The sequence below is a fragment of the Balaenoptera borealis genome (genome assembly GCF_965194805.1).
Source record: "Balaenoptera borealis genome assembly, chromosome: 1".
In the NCBI taxonomy this organism is placed as follows: Eukaryota; Metazoa; Chordata; class Mammalia; order Artiodactyla; family Balaenopteridae; genus Balaenoptera; species Balaenoptera borealis.
Genome location: NC_138860.1, coordinates 32007288 through 32023620, shown reverse-complemented (window position 1 = coordinate 32023620; position 16333 = coordinate 32007288). Strand labels below are relative to the sequence as shown.

Below are 16333 nucleotides of genomic sequence, written 5' to 3'. Positions count from 1 at the left end.
TTTTTGGTGGAGCAATTACTAGCCAGCTTCAGGGTGTTCTGGTAAACTCTTATCTGAGGAGGAACTAAGGCTATTACAGATCAAAGCAGTTTTCCTCATTTACAAACTGCCCAAGGCACGATGACAGAGTCTTCTTCTTCGGCTACCTGCAGGTCAGTGGAGAATCCAGGGCACCTTGGGAGAAAGGCTGGTAGTTTAAGGAATACAAGATTAGAAGAATAATGCAGAGACCAAACTTGGGGGTATTTTTGACAGAAATCTTTTCAGGGGTACTGCATTAGGGGACAGTGTGACTTGGAAAGTACTTTTAACCCCTACTGAGCCTCAATTTTCTATTATAAATGGGGGAATAATAATGCATGCTAATAAAATACACTGAAGCAAAAAAGAAGTAAGAAGTTGCTCTTACTATTGCATCTAAAAGTTGAGTGTGTTTGTTTGTTAATCCTTTACTACCTCTCCACATAGGGCAGCTGAGGCAGGACGTAAGCCAGATGTCCCAAAGGGAGTCACAGGAGACCTGGTTTTCATAGTCTACATTCTGAAAATTGGTGCAATTTCCTTTAGAGATTTTATTAACCCCTCCACATCTCCTCCATCACTGATAGCAAAGTCCTTTAGATTTAATCATAAGGAGGATATTGGTCAGCCTCCAGTTAGTTTCTGAAGCTAGAAGCCTTTATTGTCCTCATCTCATTTCTCTCCCTCACTTTTTGAATCTGGCAATGTTGATTAACTTTACTTCTTGAAATTCCCTTCTCCCTTGGTTGGGCAAGACGTAGTACTTCTCTGGTTTTAGTTTTAATTCTTCAACCACCCTTCTCTTTGCTGACTCCTGTTCTGTCCCTAAATGTAGAAGTAAAGGAGAATACAAAGTAGAGTGCCAGAAGAGGAAGAAGCATCAAAGAAGGTTTGTATTAAGTGTAGAGATACATTTGAATATAATATGGGTACAGAAGGAAGGAGCTGATAGAAAGATAAAGAAATTCTAGGAAAGAAGAGAATTTTGTGGAAGCAAGTTCCTTCTGGAGTCTGAAAGTTATGTGATTGGGAATGCAGGTGTAAGTCAGGAGACACTCCACCTGAGATTGGAGAAAAATTAATTCTTTCCAGAGGTATCTGAATTTTTAAAAAGAGAGTTTAGGTAAAATAAATACATTGACTTAAAAAGTAATCTCTAATGGGAGGAGAAATTTGGAGGCTGAGGATTTTCCCAGAGCCTCTCAAATTGTACTTCCTTGGCAAGTGCTGATGGTATTTTTCATAAGAGACCCTCCATGGTGACTATAGTTCTTGAGTTGGTTTCATTTCTATAGGAATTTAAAAGGTGATGATGTCATTGAAATATGAGGGCATTTGCTAGGGAAGTCTTAGATCTTCAGTGGACAATTACAGAATTCTAGGGTTTGTAGGGAATAGAAAGATAATCCAAGTTTAATGTCATCATTTTAAGGATGAGAAACTGAGATCTGAGGAGCTGATGTAGCTTCTTCAAGATCACAGAAATTGACTGGTATTGCTGGGACTCAAATTCAGGTCTCCTCAGCTCACAAGTACTAGGTTCCATCTCCATACTCTGTGGTTTGCTGAGTCCTGTGCAGGCTCTGCTGAGGGACCACAGTAGGTCATGATGATGAACTGTAAATGCTACACCTGGCCCACTGAGTCACCGCACATCCTGAGAACTAGTAAGGGAAGTCGAATCACTGAATCATCTCTTCAAAATTTATAAAGCACTTCCTACATATTATTTCATTTGGTCCTCAGTAGGTATTTAGTCATTCTCACTCTGAAGATAAAATGAAATTAAATTTCATTTATTTCACATTTATTGGATAACTATTAACATGCCAGTTAATATTGGGTTAGAAAGTGGAAGGCTGAATAAACACCTTCTTTGTCTCCAAGGGACCTATAATCTACTGCAAAAGGCAAAAGTGAATAGTTACAATACAGTGTGGTGTTACAATGAAGGTATCAGCAAAGTATTAGGGAAGCATAGCAGAGACTGATATTTCCTGGGGAGAGGGTTGGGCAATTCTTCACCAAGGAGGTGGCATTTGATCTGGATAGTGCATCACGGGGAGGCTGGAGGTAAGAGTATTCATGCACAAGAGACATCATACGATAATGCTTGAAGGTGTTTAGAAAGTTCCAGGATATGTTTTGGGAAAGGTAAGCACTTGCATGTGGTTGAAGCACAGTGTTTTAAGTGAGCAGAAGTAGAGGGAGAGTTGGGAGAGTTATGGGGACCTAGAAAATTGGGTACCATGGATATTTTTAAGTAAATTGTTTTTTAGGAATATAACAGCATCAACATGGAAGCTGGCTTACAGTTGTTGAAGGCTTTTGCTGTGGTGTAGGGTGGGGTGAAGGGAGCTAGGAGAACATAAACCAGGACTATGGAAGTGGGTATAAGAGAGAATGACAGATTCTAGTGTTGCTACAGCCAATGTGACAAGACTTGGTGACTATGAATATGGAAAGGTGGCAAGCGAGAGAAGGCTAGGATGACTCAGGTTTCTAGTCTGGGAGATTGGGTGGTGATTATTACCTTAGCTGAGACAGAAAGCAAAGGTCAAGCAGTGTTGAAAGGAAGATAGTGTGTTTAGTTTGGGATATGTTGGATTCAAGGTGCCTGGGAGATACGAATGAAGCAGTTGGAAATACTGAGCTGAACCTTGAGTCGTATTATAACAAATTTTGAAAAAGTGTTTTTGTTTTGTTTTGGTTTGGTTTTTGCTAAAATAAGAAATCTAAGAAGTGGTTACCAGGAACTGGGGGGTGGGAGAAACATGGAGAGGTTGGTAAAGGGATATAAGCTTTCAGCTATAAGATGAAGAAGGTTTGAGGATTTAATGTTAAACATGATAACACTGTATTGTACAATTGAAATTTGCTAAGAGAGTAGAACCTAAATGTTATTTCCAGAAAAAAAAAGGAAAGATACACTTCTATGTGGAATCTAAAACAAACAAACAACAACAACAACAAAAAACCCAGAACAAATTTATAGAAAGAGACTTGTGGTTACCAGAGGTGGAAGGTGGGGGTGAGGTGGGGGGAGGAATTGGAAGAATGTGGTCAAAAGTTACAAACTTCCAGTTATGAGATAAATAAGTGCTAGGCATGTAATGTACAACAGGATGACTACAGCTAACACTGCTGCATGATATATAGGAAAGTTGTTGAGAATTAATCATAAGAGTTCTCATCACAAGGAAAAATTTCTCCCTTTTATTTTCTTTGTTTTCTTTTTTTAAATTTTAAGTGTTACTGCATTTTTAAAAAAATATTTATTTATTTATTTGACTGCATCGGGTCTTAGTTGCTGCATGGGGGATCTTTGTTGTGGCATGTGGGCTCAGTAGTTGCAGCACGTGGGCTCTCTAGCTGTGGTGCTCGGGCTCCAGAGCACGCAGGCTTAGTTGCCCCGGGGCATGTGGGATATTAGTTCCCCAACCAGGACTCGAACCCACATCCCCTGCATTGGAAGGAGAAGTCTTAAACATTGTACCACAGGGAAGTCCCTCTTTGTTTTCTTTTTATTGTATCTATATGAGAAGATGGATGTTAGCTGGACCTATTATGGTAATCATTTCACGATATGTGTAAATCAAATCTCCATGCTGTACAACTTAAACTTATGCAATGATGTATGCCAATTATTTTTCAATGAAACTGGAGGAAAAAGATAAATATGTGATGTGATGGATGTGTTAATTAATTAGATGGGGGAGCAGGGAGAAATCCTTTCATAATGTGTACACTTGTCAAATCACCATGATGTATGCTTTAAGTACCTTACAATTTAAGTATGTCTCAATAAAGCTGAAATTAAAAAAAAAAAAAGAAATCCAACAGTCAAAAGTTTTAATTTACATTCAGGATTTCAAGTGAAGAAGAAAGTGTAACAATTTATTTTTGGATTTACAAAGAAAACTCACAAGTATTTATAACTTTCAAAAACAGAAGAGTTAATTTAAATATTATCCAAGACAAAAAATAATTTGCTAAGATAACCAGTCGGAATTATAGACTTTTCCACGGTTGAAGACTATGTTCAAGTGGCAAAGAAACAATCTCCTTTGTTAGATATAACATTTGCAGGTCAATTTTATGATGTAGATATCTGCTTTTCTGTAGCTTCAGGGGAAGAGAAAATAATTCCTTCTTATTTTGCTGAGATTTCTTTCACCAACTTTTAGAAAGATCCACAGTCATAAGGATCAGCACAGGATTTTCTAATTATCAACAAGAGTAAAGGAGGCAGGCCTGAATGGCTCAAGATTGACACGTGGTAAGTAATAGGGCAGAGTAAGATTTTTTATTAACAATTGAGTTTATGGAACATGTATGTTTCTGCACTTACAGGAGACAATGGGGCCCAGAAGTCTGTGAGTGATTCATGGACGATGGTTGAAGTCATGGGGTGGATGAGTTCCTTCCAGGAAGACATCCTGGTGAGGGAAGAATAAGCTCAGGACGGACCCCTCGTGGGTGCCAGCTTTGCTGCTCTGGGTGTGGTACTGGGTTTCACTATTATCACGGGCCACGGTGAAGACCTGACCAAGACTTCTGGCCCAAGTCCAGAGTGTTTTCCTCTTTATCAGGGCTTAGCTAAAGTCCCCTGGAATTGCAGCTATTATAATTTTATATCATTATCATGATGATGTTTTGACTCTAGGAGTTCTCGTTCTGTCGGAATCACGTTCCAACACCAGTTCTGTCACCCTTTTCCTTAACGTTTCTCATGAATATTTACTATGTGCTGTCCATGCACCAAACCAAGCCCTCTCAGCAATTCTGGGAGACGTGTAGTTATTTTTATTTTATGAAAAAGGAAATTGAAGCTTAGAGGAGCTTAGAGGGCTGACTATCTTGCCCATGGGTACACAGTTCCCATGTGGTGGAACCAGGTTTGAACCTGCATGGCCTGGGTCTGATTCCATGCCCAGGGTCTGGCCACATACTATCCTGCTGTGTCCCCAGCACTGTGTCTGTGGCTCTGTTACAAGACTGCATGATGTAAATCCCTCACCGCAGGGTAGGGTCTGTATGTGGCTGCCTTTTAGCTCCTGTCATAACCTGTGGTGTTTGTTTATTCCTCCCCTCCTTACTATCCTATGTTTTATGGTTGATGATATGATAACTTCGGGTTAAGGATGGGGAACAGCCTAGAGTAAAATCGCTAGGGTCTGTTCTTATTAAGATATGCCTTTTTTTTAAATCAGCTAAAATCTGACCTTGACACAGCAAACACTGTAAGAGTAGATATGGAACAGTATTATATTTCTTTAAAACATATTTTAGCACTAGGTGTTTTTGAGCGTAACTTCAACAAACATTTATTGAGCACTTTGAATGAGGCACAGTGCTAGGTACCATATAGGGCATGATTAAGAGCCCACCTTCTGACTTCAAGGAACTTATGGTCCAGTGGGGAAGACAGACTTCAGATGTCAGTTAAGCCAAGTCAGAATCAGAGTTATAAACACTCACTTGTAATTGGAAGTTGGAGATTGGTCTGGAGGATAGGAGGGGACATTGGAGAAGGGACTGCTAGAATAAGTAGGAATTAAAGAGGAAAGTGTGAGAGGGAAGATGATACGGGCAGGGGTGGGAGGTAAGAAAGTGTTTGGAAATGTCAGGGATCCAGGGTGTCCGGACCAGCTGGATTATAACTAAAAAGTTAGTCATTGGAAACCAGTTTGGTGAATGCCCATTCCTGAAGGATCAGTTCACTGAAATCGATCTGCTGAATTTATCACATTATCAATTTACTTAATGTTGTTCTAAGATATATTCATTTTGAATATATTCAATGATTATAAATATTCTTTTTGAACATAGCTAATGAATATGTTCTTTGAAGCAGCATTTTCAGTATTTTTGTTACCTGCAACTGTCTCCAGTCTCATCAGACTGCTAGAGCAGGAGTAGAGACTAGAGATCAGGAGGGAGGTATTAGGAAAAGAGAGAGGGGGAAACAAGAAAGAAAGGGGCTCAGAACGCTGGTCCTGGCTCTTCTCAATTCATTCAGTACAAATTCTGCAAACATATTTTTAGTAACCAACGTATTTGATAAATTGTTCAACAGGTTAAACTTATTTTTTGGTGGAATTGTTCTAGTGGCCATGTCCAGACTCATGGGATAGGATGTACGTGGGGTGGAGTTGCCCACAACTGACAGCAGGGGGAGGACTGAATGTCAGAACTGAGTTTTGGAAAGATAAGTTTAGATGAGTCCTTGCTCAGTGAAGAAGTTGGGGCCCTCCACATAGTGTGAAGGGCCACTATGAACTTTTTCCCCCTCAGTTTGGGACAGAAACATCTTTGAGGGACATATTGAAGGGACTCCCTTTATCTAAATGGATATGCAATTAGTATGAATTATGGACACATGCAGAGCGTAAGAATCGTGTGGATCTAACAGAAATATCAGAATAAAAGATGAAATTTAGTATTTCATTGGGACTTAACTTCATATATTCCTTTGAGGACAAAGACTATTTCTAATATAAATTTAAGGTATACTGTTTATTTCCAACGGGAACAGGAGTGTGGTGAAGAGAAAAACATCCTTCGTGATTTTGCTTTAAATATGTCTTTAAATAGTCTGAGTAAGTAATGAAAGTACATTTGTCACATATATTTTTATTTTTATTTATATATCTATATATATCTACATATATCTATATCTATAGATAAAACAATTTTTTTCAAAACTGCAAATTGCTTGGTTTATTGCCTTGGTTGACAGTTGTCATGAGGAACTCCCAATGTTATACATAATGATCCAACTCTTTTTCTCTATCTTATCATTTTCTGCTTTTTAAAAAAATTTTTTTGAACTATTATTATTTTAATTTTTACAAATTTATTTTTGGCTGCATTTGGTCTTTGTTGCTGCGTGTGGGCTTTCTCTAGTTGTGGCAAATGGGGGCTTCTCTTGTTGTGGAGCATGGGCCCTAGGCACACAGGCTTCAGTAGTTGTGGCACACGGGCTCAGTAGTTATGGCTCACAAGTTCTAGAGCACAGGCTCAGTAGTTGTGATGCACGGGCTTAGTTGCTCCATGGCATGTGGGATCTTCCTGGACCAGGGATCAAGTCCATGTCCCCTGCATTGGCAGGAGGATTCTTAACCACTGCGCCACCAGGGAAGTCCTGTTTTGTTTTGTTTTACATTTGTTTCCTTTTCTCTAACTCCTCTGCTGTTTCCTTGGTCAGATCATCTCTGTGGCTCACCTGGCCAATCACAATTGTCTTCTTAATCAACCTCTCTGTTTCTCCTCTCTGTTCACTTCAATCTATCATGTATGCATCCACTCTAGTGATCTTAAAGCACAATTATGTGTCACTGTAAGGACATATTAAAAACAAATAAACCAAAACCAAAATCTAAACAACAAACAATGGCTCTTTACTCCCCAAAGAATAGTGTCCACAAATTCCTAACCTTGGCCCTTACAACCCATTCAGACACACCTATGAACTGCCCTCCTACTTAACAACCATCTCCAACACCTTACTTTCCAGCCAAATTGTAGTGTTATCTACTGCTCCCCCAATTTGTCCTGCATCCATTTTCTAACATTTACAGCATACCTGACTCAGATTCAGCCACCTCCCATCTCTCCACTTGGAATTAATCTCTCAAGAGCAGAGTGCTTCTGCAGAGGTTAACACCCACTGTTTTGTGTTGTAACATTTGTGCGCCTATCTTTTCTTTCACTCTAGGCTGTAATTTCTTCAAGACATGGATCCCATAGTATTGATCCTAGTGCTTTATGACAAGTAGGAATTCAATGATTGTTTATTAAATTGAGTTCTTTCCGCAGAAAAGTGTCAGCGAAGCACCAGAGAGCTCCAGTTATGATCCTTCATAGAAAGGGGACAATGGCATCTTGGCCTTTCTCTGGGCCCTGGAGAGTCTCTGATCCAATTCTGTTCCAAGTGACCTTGGTTGCTGCTCTGTTGGCTACTGTTCTTGGTGAGTAATAGGGAGACAAGTTCAGATTGTCAACAAACATTCAAGATCATCTACTCATTCACTTTCAAGACTAGCGAAGAGCTGATTAAGCTTTTAGCAGAAATCCAGCTTCAGCAACAAAGGGTTTATTTGATCAGAAGTTTGGAATTTATTTGGAATTCTGAACTTAAGGGGATTTGGAATTATTTAGAATATAGGGGGAATTTGCTTTACCCATAAAAGAGTCCGTTTTATAGACATTTTCCCTTAGAATTTCTTCTCCAGGAATTTCCAAAACTACTTGTCCCCAACCAAGACTTGAAACAAATCTGTATTATCTGTCAGCCTGACTAAACAATCTTCACTGTCTGTGGGTTTATCCAGAATGGACAGGGGAAGTATATTATTCTACTGTGGCTCCTGAAAGGTAAATCAGCCCTATATTTCATTCTTGCAGGCAAAGCATGATGAAGATTTTTATGCTTCAAGGGCTCTATATGTCTCCCTTCAGATCACTCAAAATCCAAAGGGTACAAAAAAGTACAAATGAGAAATGTTATTCTCATTCTTCTCCCAGCCACTTAGTTTCTGTTCCCTGAGTCAACCTATGTTACATAATGTTATTATTAATGAAATAATGTTTCTGTTGAAGGAAATTGTAGGACTTCTGTATTTGCATGGATATATCTGAGTCAGCAGATATGGGGAAACTGATAGGCTGATGAAATCATGTCTGCCATCCTTTTAAGTTAAATAATCTCATTTACAGGAGAGAAAGGGTGAAAAATTTATGGCTTTTATCAGTATCGTTGTCATTAATCAACAAACATGTATTAGTAATTACTCACTGGATTCACTGAACAGTGGGGATAATAGGAGTTACTATTTTTCTTGATTAGAGGAGAAAAGAATTGTTCCTGCTCTAAAATAATGCTACTGAAATTTTAAGATGCTGTGTCCCAAGCTATAACTTTTGGTGTTTTGTCATTTTGGTGTCCAGGCAATTGTGGTCCTCCACCTTATTTACAATTTGCTTCTCCAATAAATGAGTTGAATGAGACAGAGTTCGAAACTGGAACTACTCTGAGATACAGCTGCCGCCCTGGCTACAGTAGGACAAGTTCAAAAAGTCACAGTCTTACCTGTGACTCAACAGGCAATTGGAAATACAGGGACTTCTGTGTCAGTAAGTATGAACATTTATTTTTCTTATTTGTGCTTTTTCCTTCTTTGCAAATTTATGTCAGGAACTAAGCTTTATGAATGCAAATGAGTGTCTTTGGTCACTAAGAAACAATTCGGTTTGTCAGTTACTGATTTCAATGTACACATGTGTGCCACTTTTTGAAAAACATAAACAAATGAATAAAACAAAAAAATTAGGAGCCACCTAGTTGCATTGGAAAATGTCTATCCTTTACAATGTATTCAGTAAGAAATTTTTTTTGGAAGTGAACTACAAATTCAATTTTAGTACATTGAAAACTAGATTCACTCTATAAAATTATAAAAAGTTATGTTGCTAGAAAATGGCAATGCAGTTTTCAAAGAAACCTCACCCCAAATATATGCTGTGTTTGGAAGAAGATGCTGTGATTCACTTAGTTGAGAATAAATTCTGTGATGTTTTTCCAGTAGTAGGGGTATACACACACAATCTATACTTTTTTGTTTCTTTTGTGGCCAAGGACATGCATTTTGAGTGGCTTAAGTTCAAAGTACACACTGGAGATGTAGAATGGAGCTTAGCTCCCTGGTCAGTGTGTTAAATCCTGGGCCATAGACTTCATTACCACAGTGATCCATCAGCTCTGTTTTCTAATGCCATATCCACGAGTACATGGAATCACTAATCATCATTTTAATTTTTCTCTCAGAGAAACGATGCGGAAACCCAGGAGAATTACTTAACGGGCAAGTGACAGCTAAGACAGATTACTCTTTTGGATCACAAATAGAATTCAGCTGTTCAGAAGGGTGAGTGAGAGGCAAGCTAGAGACAATACTTTTCTTTCAAATTAGTTTTTAAAAATAGCTAATGTATTCATATATTAACAAAAAAAAGATATAAAAAGGTATACACTGAGAATTCTCACTTCCATTCCATTGCCATTGCACCATTCCTTTCCATCCTTAAACAGGGACCCACCTTTACTGGCTTCTTATGTACCTTTTTAGTGTTTACTTTTACATATACAAGCTAAGAAATTAGTATATATATATATATATATATATTTTTTTTTTTTTAGTATATATTTTTATTTTGCACCTTTCCAATAACAAAAGTAGTTTTGAATCTTGCTTTATTTTTTACTTACCAATATAAACAGGAGATATCTCTATGTTTGTGCATAGAGAGGTCTCATTAATTCCCTTTTACAACTGCATAGAATTTTATTGTGTGATGTATCATGGATTAGTAACCTCTTTGATGGATCCATGAATATTTCCAATCTTTTGCTGTTCTAAACTATGTTCTAATACATAACCTTGTACATATAAGTTATATCTGTAGGGTAAATTCCCAAGGTGGGATTCTTGGGTCAAAGAATACATATATTTGAAAATTTGAAAGTTATTTCCAAATTGCTCTCTGTAGGAGTTATATGGTTTTGCAGAGTATACAAATGTCTGTCTCTCCATAAACTTTCCAACTAAGTGTGCTGTCAAACTTACAAACCTTGTAAAAATTTTGAAAATTTTCCTATTTTAGAGGTAACAATGAAATCTTACTATAGTTTAAATGTATACTTCTCTTATTCTGAGTAAAATTGAGCATATTTTAATATGTTCAAGAGATGTTTGCACTTATTGTGAATAAATATTTGTGAATTACTTGGCATGTACTTTGCCTATTTTTTCTATTAACCTGATGACCATTTTATTCTTAATTTCTAAGATATATACATACACATATTCACATGAATCTATGTGTGTTAGGGTTTAGACCTTGTTTCTGATATGAGCTGCAACTTTTCCCCCAAGTATATTATTTTTCTTTTGACTTGGCTTTGGTATGTTTTTTCTTGAGGATAAATTTTTTTATGTTGTCAAATTTATCAGTCTTCCTTTTAAAAAGTCTTCTGAATTTTAGGTCTTAATTTAAAAGGCCTTCGCAAATACAAGATTTTGACCTATTTGCTTAGATTTCTTCTACTACTTTTTATGTTTTCATATTTTTTAATATTTAAAGCTTTGATCCATTTGGAGTTATTATAGAGTATACAGTATGAGGTACATGTCCCAGTCTGTATTTTTCCATATGGCTTTCCTGTTATCCATACATTATTTATTAAAAAGTCTATCTTCAATTTACTGATATGAGAGTGCTTTTTGATTCTATATGAAATTCTTATATATATCTGAGTTTATTTCTGGACTTTCTATTCAATGCCATTGTTTTGCCTATATATTAATATACACATTTCACAGTCATCTACTTACTGATTTTTTTTTTTTAATTTATTTTTTATATTTATTTTTGGCTGTGTTGAGTCTTCATTTCTGTGCGAGGGCTTTCTCTAGTTGTGGCAAGCGGGGGCCACTCTTCATTGTGGTGCGTGGGCCTCTTCACTATCGCAACCTCTCTTGTTGTGGAGCACAGGCTCCAGACGCGCAGGCTCAGTAGTTGTGGCTCACGGGCCTAGTTGCTCTGTGGCATGTGGGATCTTCCCAGACCAGGCTCGAACCTGTGTCCCCTGCATTAGCAGGCAGATTCTCAACCACTGCGCCACCAGAGAAGCCCCTTACTGATGTTTTATAATATGCTTTAATAATAATATGGGTAGTCCTATCTTATTACTTTTCTTTTCTAGGATTTTCCTGACAATATGTATTTGTTTATTTTTCTATGTGAACTTTCAAGTTAGGCATATTTAAAAATCAGTGTTGGACTTGGAGGCTAAACAATACGTTGCTAAATAAACAAGAGATCACTGAAGAAATCAAAGAGGAAATCAAAAAATACCTAGAGACAAATGACAATGAAAAAACGACGATCCAAAACCTGTGGAATGCAGCAAAAGCAGTTCTAAGAGGGAAGTTTATAACAATGCAAGCCTACATCAAGAAACAAGAAAAAGCTCAAATAAACAATCTAACGTTACACCTAAAGGAACTAGAAAAGAAGAACAATCAAAACCCAAAGTTAGCAGAAGAAAAGAAATCATAAAGATCAGAGCAGAAATAAATGAAATAGAAACAAAGAAAACAATAGCAAGGATCAATAAAACTAAAAACTGGTTCTTTGAGAAGATAAACAAAATTGATAAACCATTAGCCAGGCTCATCAAGAAAAAGTGGGAGAGGACTCAAAACAATAAAATTAGAAATGAAAAAGGAGAAGTTACAACAGACACCTCAGAAATGCAAAGCATCCTAAGAGATTACTACAAGCAAATCTATGCCAATAAAATGGACAACCTGGAAGAAATGGACAAATTCTTAGAAAGGTATAACCTTCCAAGACTGAACCAGGAAGAAACAGAAAATATGAACAGACCAATCACAAGCACTGAAATTGAAACTGTGATTAAAAATCTTCCAACAAACAAAAGGCCAGGACCAGATGGCTTCACAGGTGAATTCCATAAAACATTTAGAGACGAGCTAACACCCATCTTTCTCAAACTCTTCCAAAAAACTGCAGAGGAAGGAACACTCCAAAACTCATTCTATGAGGCCACCATCACCCTGATACCAAAACCAGACAAAGATACTACAAAAAAAGAAAATTACAAACCAATGTCACTGATGAATATAGATGCAAAAATCCTCAACAAAATACTAGCAAACAGAATCCAACAGCACATTAAAAGGATCATACACCATGATCAAGTGGAATTTATCCCAGGGATACAAGGATTCTTCAATATATGCAAGTCAATCAATGTAATACACCATATTAACAAACTGAAGAACAAAAACCATATGATCATCTCAATAGGTACAGAAAAAGCTTTTGACAAAATTTAACACCCATTTATGATAAAAACTCTCCAGAAAGTGGGCATAGAGGAAATCTACCTCAACATAATAAAGACCATATATGACAAACCCACAGCAAACATCATTCTCAATGGTGAAAAACTGAAAACATTTCCTCTAAGATCAGAAATAAGACAAGGATGTCCACTCTCGCCACTATTATTCAACATAGTTTTGGAAGTCCTAGTCACGGCAATCAGAGAAGAAAAAGAAATAAAAGGAATACAAATTGGAAAAGAAGAATTAAAACTGCCACTGTTTGCAGATGACATGATACTCTACATAGAGAATCCTAAAGATGCCACCAGAAAACTTCTAGAGCTAATCAACGAATTTGGTAAGGTTGCAAGATACAAAATTAATGCACAGTAATCTCTTGCATTCCTATACACTAATGATGAAAAATCAGAAAGAGAAATTACGGAAAAAATCCCATTTACCATTGCAACAAAAAGAATAAAATGCCTAGGAATAAAACTACCTAGGGAGACAAAAGACCTGTATGCAGAAATCTATAAGACACTGGTGAAAGAAATTAAAGATGATACCAACAGATGGAGAGATATACCATGTTCTTGGATTGGAAGAATCAATATTGTGAAAATGGCTGTACTACCCAAAGCAATCTACAGACTCAATGCAATCCTTATCAAATTACCAATGGCATTTTTTACAGAACTAGAACAAAAAATCTTAAAATTTGTATGGAGACACAAAAGACCCCGAATAGCCAAAGCAGTCTTGAGGGAAAAAAATGGAGCTAGAGGAATCAGACTCCCTGACTTCAGACTATACTACAAAGCTACAGTAATCAAGACAATATGGTACTGGCACAAAAACAGAAATATTGATCAATGGAAGAGGATAGAAAGCCCAGAGATAAACCCACGCACCTATGGTCAACTAATCTATGACAAAGGAGGCAAGGATATACTATGGAGAAAAGATAGTCTCTTCAATAAGTGGTGCTGGGAAAACTGGACAGCTACATGTAAAAGAATGAAATTAGAACACTCCCTAACACCATACACAAAAATAAACTCAGAGACCTAAATGTGAGACCAGCCACTATAAAACTCTTACAGGAAAACAGAGGCAGAACATTCTATGACATAAATCACAGCAAGATCCTTTTTGACCCACCTCCTAGAGAAATGGAAATAAAAACAAAAATAAACAAATGGGACCTAATGAACTTTAAAAGCTTTTGCACAACAAAGGAAACCATAAACAAGACGAAAAGACAACCCTCAGAATGGGAGAAAATATTTGCAAATGAATCATCGGACAAAGGATTAATCTCCAAAATATATAAACTGCTCATGCAGCTCAATATTAAAGAAACAAAGAACCCAATCCAAAAACGGGCAGAAGACCTAAATAGACATTTCTCTAAAGAAGACATACACATGGCCAAGAAGAACATGAAAAGCTGCTCAACATCACTAATAATTAGAGAAATGCAGATCAAAACTACAATGAGGTATCACTTCACACCAGTTATAATGGGCATCATCAGAAAATCTACAAACAACAGATGCTGGAGAGGGGGTGTAAAAAAGGGACCCCTCTTGCATAGTTAGTGGGAATGTAAATTGATACAGCCACTATGGAGAACATTATGGAGCTTCCATAAAAAACTAAAAATAGAATTACCATATGACCCAGCAATCCCACTACTGGGCATATACCCAGAGAATACCATAATTCTAAAAGACCCATGCACCCTAATGTTCATTGCAGCACTATTTACAATAGCCAGGTCATGGAAGCAACCTAAATGTCCATCAACAGACGAATGGATAAAGAAGTGGTACATATATACAATGAAATATTACTCAGCCATAAAAAGGAACGAAAGTGGGTCATTTGTAGAGGCGTGGATGGACCTAGAGACTGTCATACAGAGTGAAATAAGTCAGAAGGAGAAAAACTAATATCGTATATTAATGCATATATGTGGAACCTAGAAAAATGGTATAGATGAACTGGTTTGCAGGGCAGAAATAGAGACACAGATGTAGAGAACAAACGTACGGACACCAAGGGGGGAAACTGGTGGGGGGTGGTGGTAGTGTGATGAATTGGGAGATTAGGATTGACATATATACACTAATATGTATAAAATGGATAACTAATAAGAACCTTCTGTATAAAAAAATAAATTTAATTTAATTTAAAAAAAAGAAAAAAAAATCAGTGTTGGATTAGCTTTTAAGTTAATTTTAGGAGAATAGTTTTTTTTTTTTTTTTAATGTTGAGTCTCCCTAGACAAGAATATGTTACTGTAGGGAAGGGAAAACTTTCCCTTTAACCTCTTAGGGTCTCTGGCTAGGCTTGAGAATTAAGTTGACATAAATTAATAGGAGAGAAGTATATCAATCTTACTTTTATATGTACATGGAAGCCTTCACAGGAAAATGAAGGACCTCAAAGTGGTTAGGCCTAAGTGCTTATATATTAGATTGATGAAAGAATAATAATTGTGGAAAAGTACCAAAATATATAGGGAGGCTAATGGGAGATAAGCATTATTTTTAACAAGGCCTTCAGTACAGATTTCTCTGTGAAATCAATACTCCATCTCTGGTGATAAAAATGTTCTTTCCTCCTGGTATAGAAAAGGCATCTTTCACATGGGAGTTTGATCTGCTTTCAGGAAGAAAAGGGGAGGTCAGAAACCCCTTCTTGCATCTGCTGATTTTCAGGTGTCTTTAGCTGAAAATAATCCTGATGCCAAAGCGGCCTATTTTGGGGTGGCATGTTCTGCCCCATTCATTTTAGTGTTTTTCTCGTTTCTTCAGGAATGTTTCAACATTTTCTTAACATAGATTTTGCATTTCTTGAAGTGTTTAAACCTAGGCATTTTATTTTTGCTATTTTAAATTGGGTCTTTTCTTCCATTAAATATTCTAACATTATATATATATATATATGTATATATATATATATATATATATATACATATATATATACTATCGATTTCTGCATGTTAACTTGATATCTAAGCTAACTTTCTGAATTCTTTTATTATTTATAATAGTCTTTCAGTTGAATTCTCTTGGGATTACCCAGTTTGCAGTCATATCCTCTGCAAATAGTGATTATTTTACCTCTTACTTTCCATTTTTTGTTTCTTTTATTTTAATTTCTTTTTCTTGTCTATTTATATCAGTTAGTTATATTAGGACTCATTCAGAGAAATATAAATATAAATAATATTATATCTATGTTTCATATATATACATATATATGTGTGTGTGTATATATATATATATATACACATACACATATATAAAAAAACCATCCAGTTAGGGTTAGGGTTGCAGTTAGGGTTAGGGTTATATATATATATAAATATAAAATAAGGGATT

General features: G+C 36.6%; 1 protein-coding gene across 8 annotated transcripts in view; it reads left to right on the top strand.

Moving 5' to 3' along the window:
* The window catches only part of C4BPA (complement component 4 binding protein alpha), a 42579-nt gene continuing 26246 nt past the window's right edge, over nucleotides 1–16333 (top strand). The window contains exons 1-5 of one of the 8 annotated variants that reach the window (XM_082340593.1): nucleotides 1–152; nucleotides 857–910; nucleotides 7840–7994; nucleotides 8974–9159; nucleotides 9851–9950. In XM_082340593.1, the coding sequence (XP_082196719.1) occupies nucleotides 121–152; nucleotides 857–910; nucleotides 7840–7994; nucleotides 8974–9159; nucleotides 9851–9950 (527 nt within the window). In that variant the 5' untranslated portion in view covers nucleotides 1–120. Of the gene's footprint in view, nucleotides 153–856; nucleotides 911–4208; nucleotides 4301–4374; nucleotides 4464–7839; nucleotides 7995–8973; nucleotides 9160–9850; nucleotides 9951–16333 lie in introns of those variants that run through there. The other 7 variants (XM_082340594.1, XM_082340599.1, XM_082340597.1 and 4 more) reach the window with 7 other exon arrangements.